Raw genomic sequence first — 3,751 nt, forward strand, 5'->3', positions numbered from 1 at the left:
TTGTTCTCTGTCATTAAAAGCTGAGCTCTATCTGTTGCATAGCGTTTGCATTTTTATTTTAATAACACTCAAAAAGCCTGTAAGAGGCGGTTATGGCAGACATCTGTTGGATTCCAGTCATTAATATTAAACGCAGGCCATTTCAGGAATCCCCTGTTAACGCACAGTGAAAATAATAAATAAATAATAATAACACCTATGGCAGCGCTGCATGCGAACCAGTTGTGTGTCAATGTCACTGAAATCACAAGGCAGACTTAATACTGCTGCGCGTGTGGATGAGGGAAGGCCCAGTCACCATGCCAACAGCAGTGCATTTAACTGAATTATAAAGCATACTATCATATTGAATCACAAGCGTAAATAATAATAAAAGAAGAGTCTGAACAAAATCCAGAATTAGCCGAGGCGATACAAGTGTGTGGCTTTAAAAAAAAAAAAAAAAGTGTGTTAATTAGCCTAATATTAGGCTAATAGACGGGGCAATGACGACAACGTATTTATCATTAAAACACATCTGACATATGCTTTTTTATTTATTTGTTGCATTTTAATATAGCGTGTGTGAACGCCTGTCAAGAAACACATGCCCGCGCATGCACGCACACGCACACACACACACACACACACACACACACACACACACACACCCAGGCTGGGATGCATTTGGTGGGACACAGTGAAATGTGATAATAGCACTTACTTTGTGGCCAATAGCATGTTTTTTCTTTGGACTTGTTCGTTTGGGTCGGAATGCTGACGGTTTACATATTCAGCTACTGCCTTGGCTGGAAACTCGGTCTCGCATACATAACCAAAATCCCTGGCAAGATGTACCGCCTCGCCTGGGAAAGAAAAAAAAAAAAGGAAAAAAAAGGAGGAGGTTGAATGTGTTTGCTTATTAAATATGGTTACATCAAATTCAGAGCAGTTCACACTCCCTGGACTAACACATGCTGGATCTGAGCTGAACAAAGCGTCCAGACAGCACGGTAACACCTGTGCCTTGCAGACAGCACTAGGGATCAAAATGTCGGAAAACATAATAATAATGATAATAATAATAATAATAATAAAACAGTCAACACACGAGCTGCCAACACACGTCACGTGTCTCATTCACACCGTGAGAACGGTTACATATGGAGGGCAAACAATAAGTGGATATGAAATATAGATGGAGCGTCATGCTTAACACCGTGTCATAGATTACCAATGCATGCACATTACTGAAAGTCCCGCGGATCACAGAGGCATGGGGAAGCAATTTTAAAGGGCTACACCTAAATCTCACTTTGTCCTATACTTCTATATAAATATGAGAATTACAGGTTTCATTCAGTCCGAGTCTGAGCTCCTCTTCTTAAGTTGGCTGACTTTTTCCCCTCAAGTCTTTGGTTTTAATTTCCTGAAGCAGTTGAGATTTTACTGCAGGGCTTCCTGCCCATAAGCCTCCAGTCCGGAAGAACGCATGCGCCAATTAGCATCAAAGCTCAAGTCCAGTAAACTCGTTTCCATAAAATGGAGCGGATCATAAACAATGACAGCACTTCAGCGAACGCAGTGTCCCTTCACTAAATAACCGGCTGCCTTCTCCCACTCGCTCTGCCATCCACCCCCCCCCCTCCCCCTCCACGTGCCACCACCCCCTTATTACCCAGAATCATACATTTCTCCAGGCTCATTACAATACAGCAGCAGAACAATTCTACGAAGCACATTAAACATTGCATTCGGCCCTCTTGTGCAATAATGATTAACAGGGACCAATGAACCATTTCAGGCTTTCACCTTTGGAAACCCACACACACACACACACACACACACACACACACACACCAAATACCACTGCACTGAATAATCAGGTTCAACTCTGCAAGCAAAATTGATTCATCCAGTCGCCTAAAAGGCATCTTTTCAGCGCGCCATAATTGACTAATTTATTCTTCAATAGTCCCAAAACATATAGCTCCCCATAGGTCAGCGCCATGCCATTTGCATGCAACAAAAACCACATTCACCGAAACCCAAAGCATGGGAAGCTATTAACGAAAAGAATTAAGTCGCCATTAAAAATCAGCCCTGCGCTGCCATACCTATGGCTGTATTAATGTTTGAAACAATGCAGGGTTAATAAATAAATCGAGTTCTCATCCATGAGGTGAAGCAGCTCAGCGGTGCCCAATAAACAAGCAGCACTCAATAATTAACCGGACTTCAACACAAATTCATCCAGTGTATAAACTAGGCCAGCCGTGGACCTGCAAGTGTGTTCCTGAAAGCGAAGGCCAACGCTGAAAAGCCACTGAAATTACCAGCACCATTCTCACTCTCCACACACACACACACACACACACACACACACTCACACCCTTCATGCTTTATTACTTGCGAGGCAAAGTCGGTCCACATTACACGGATGAGCGCATATGCTGATTTCCAACACAGAGAGAGAAAGACAGAGAGACAGAGAGAGAGAGAGAGAATCCCAGTTTGCAAGCACCTGATATCGCGGGAGCGACAAGAGTGGGGACGTGATTTAGGCTTACCTTCGACTAGTGACGTCAGCAAGGTGACGTTGGCTGCTTTGCGTCTGCCCGCAGGTAGATTCAAGCCGATTTTATCCAGCTTCTCCCTTAAGGATCTTCCTCCGTTCTTAGACTTGGCCCTGTGACAGAACAGAGGACAGACAGATGAATATATAAAATATGTAATGACGGAGTGAATTTAAGGACAATCTGTGATTTACACTTACAAGCAGAATAAAACGTCGTATCGCTTGGGATTTTGATGAGAGCTCCTGTGGTGCATGCTCTGATATTTACATCCCATGTCAGCCAGTAAATGTGGTACAGCTCTTCTTCACTAATTAAAAGGTGAATGGAGTGGATTTGGCTTGCTTTCACCTCCATTACATCCCTCATATATGCTATAAATAATACTGAAAGAACCCAGCCTTTTTACCAGCAGACAAATACTGTACGAAATGAATAAATAAAGCCCTACTTAATAGGCAGTACTATTACTGGCTGCGTGTCTACAGCACTTCAGTAGACAGTTCACTGGAGACCAATGTTTTCATGTGTAATGCCTTCACTGGGCCTATAGAGCTGGGCTTGAAACAGACTAGGCCTACATTAATTTAGAGAGAGAGGGAGAGAGAGAGAGAGAGAGAGAGAGATCCAGTGCGCTAGGGAAGTTAATATGGAATTTAACAGACCCCTCCTGCTTTAAATGCAGGAGCTAGGTGTCATGGTTGGTCGATTTTAATTATTCTTGGTACAGAGAGAGAGAGAGAGAGAGAGAGAGAGAGAGAGAGAGAGAGAGAGAGAGAGAGAGAGAGAGGATGGCTATGAGGAAAGTGAGAGAGTTCATACACACGCACACGCACACCCACAGATACAGAGAGAGAGAGAGAGAGAGAGAGAGAGAAAGAGAGAGAGAGAGAGAGAGAGAGAGAGAAGCTTTTTGCAGCCTTTCAGTGGAGCTCACCTCCTCAGCACCCCGCCCAGCAGAGAGGCGTTCAGGCACTCGGGTGGCGAGAGGCGTCTCTGCACCTCCGCCACTGTGACCTTGTACTTTGATGTGGAGCTGAGCAGGGACAGGCGACCCGGAACCGAGCAGAACACCTCGTTGGGGTTTACCACCCCTCCGAAAAGACCGTCCTTATTTACGGGGATGGAGGAGATGTTGTTGTTCTTGGATAAAGACACTGGACCTAGCAATGGAGGGTGTGGGGGGGGGGGGGGGG

The 3,751-nt window shown here is 44.6% G+C and overlaps 1 protein-coding gene across 5 annotated transcripts in view; it reads right to left on the reverse strand.

Moving 5' to 3' along the window:
- Positions 1-699: 699 nt before the first annotated feature.
- tfap2a (transcription factor AP-2 alpha) overlaps positions 700-3,751 on the reverse strand; it is a 10,843-nt gene continuing 7,791 nt past the window's right edge. For 4 of the 5 annotated variants that reach the window (XM_034862452.1, XM_034862450.1, XM_034862449.1 and 1 more), the window contains exons 4-6: positions 3,493-3,718; positions 2,550-2,668; positions 700-845 (exon numbers count right to left, since the gene is read on the reverse strand). In XM_034862452.1, the coding sequence (XP_034718343.1) occupies positions 700-845; positions 2,550-2,668; positions 3,493-3,718 (491 nt within the window). The remainder of the gene's footprint in view (positions 846-2,549; positions 2,669-3,492; positions 3,719-3,751) is intronic. The other variant, XM_034862451.1, reaches the window with a different exon arrangement.

This window comes from Etheostoma cragini, chromosome 22 (assembly GCF_013103735.1).
Source record: "Etheostoma cragini isolate CJK2018 chromosome 22, CSU_Ecrag_1.0, whole genome shotgun sequence".
Classification (NCBI taxonomy): Eukaryota; Metazoa; Chordata; class Actinopteri; order Perciformes; family Percidae; genus Etheostoma; species Etheostoma cragini.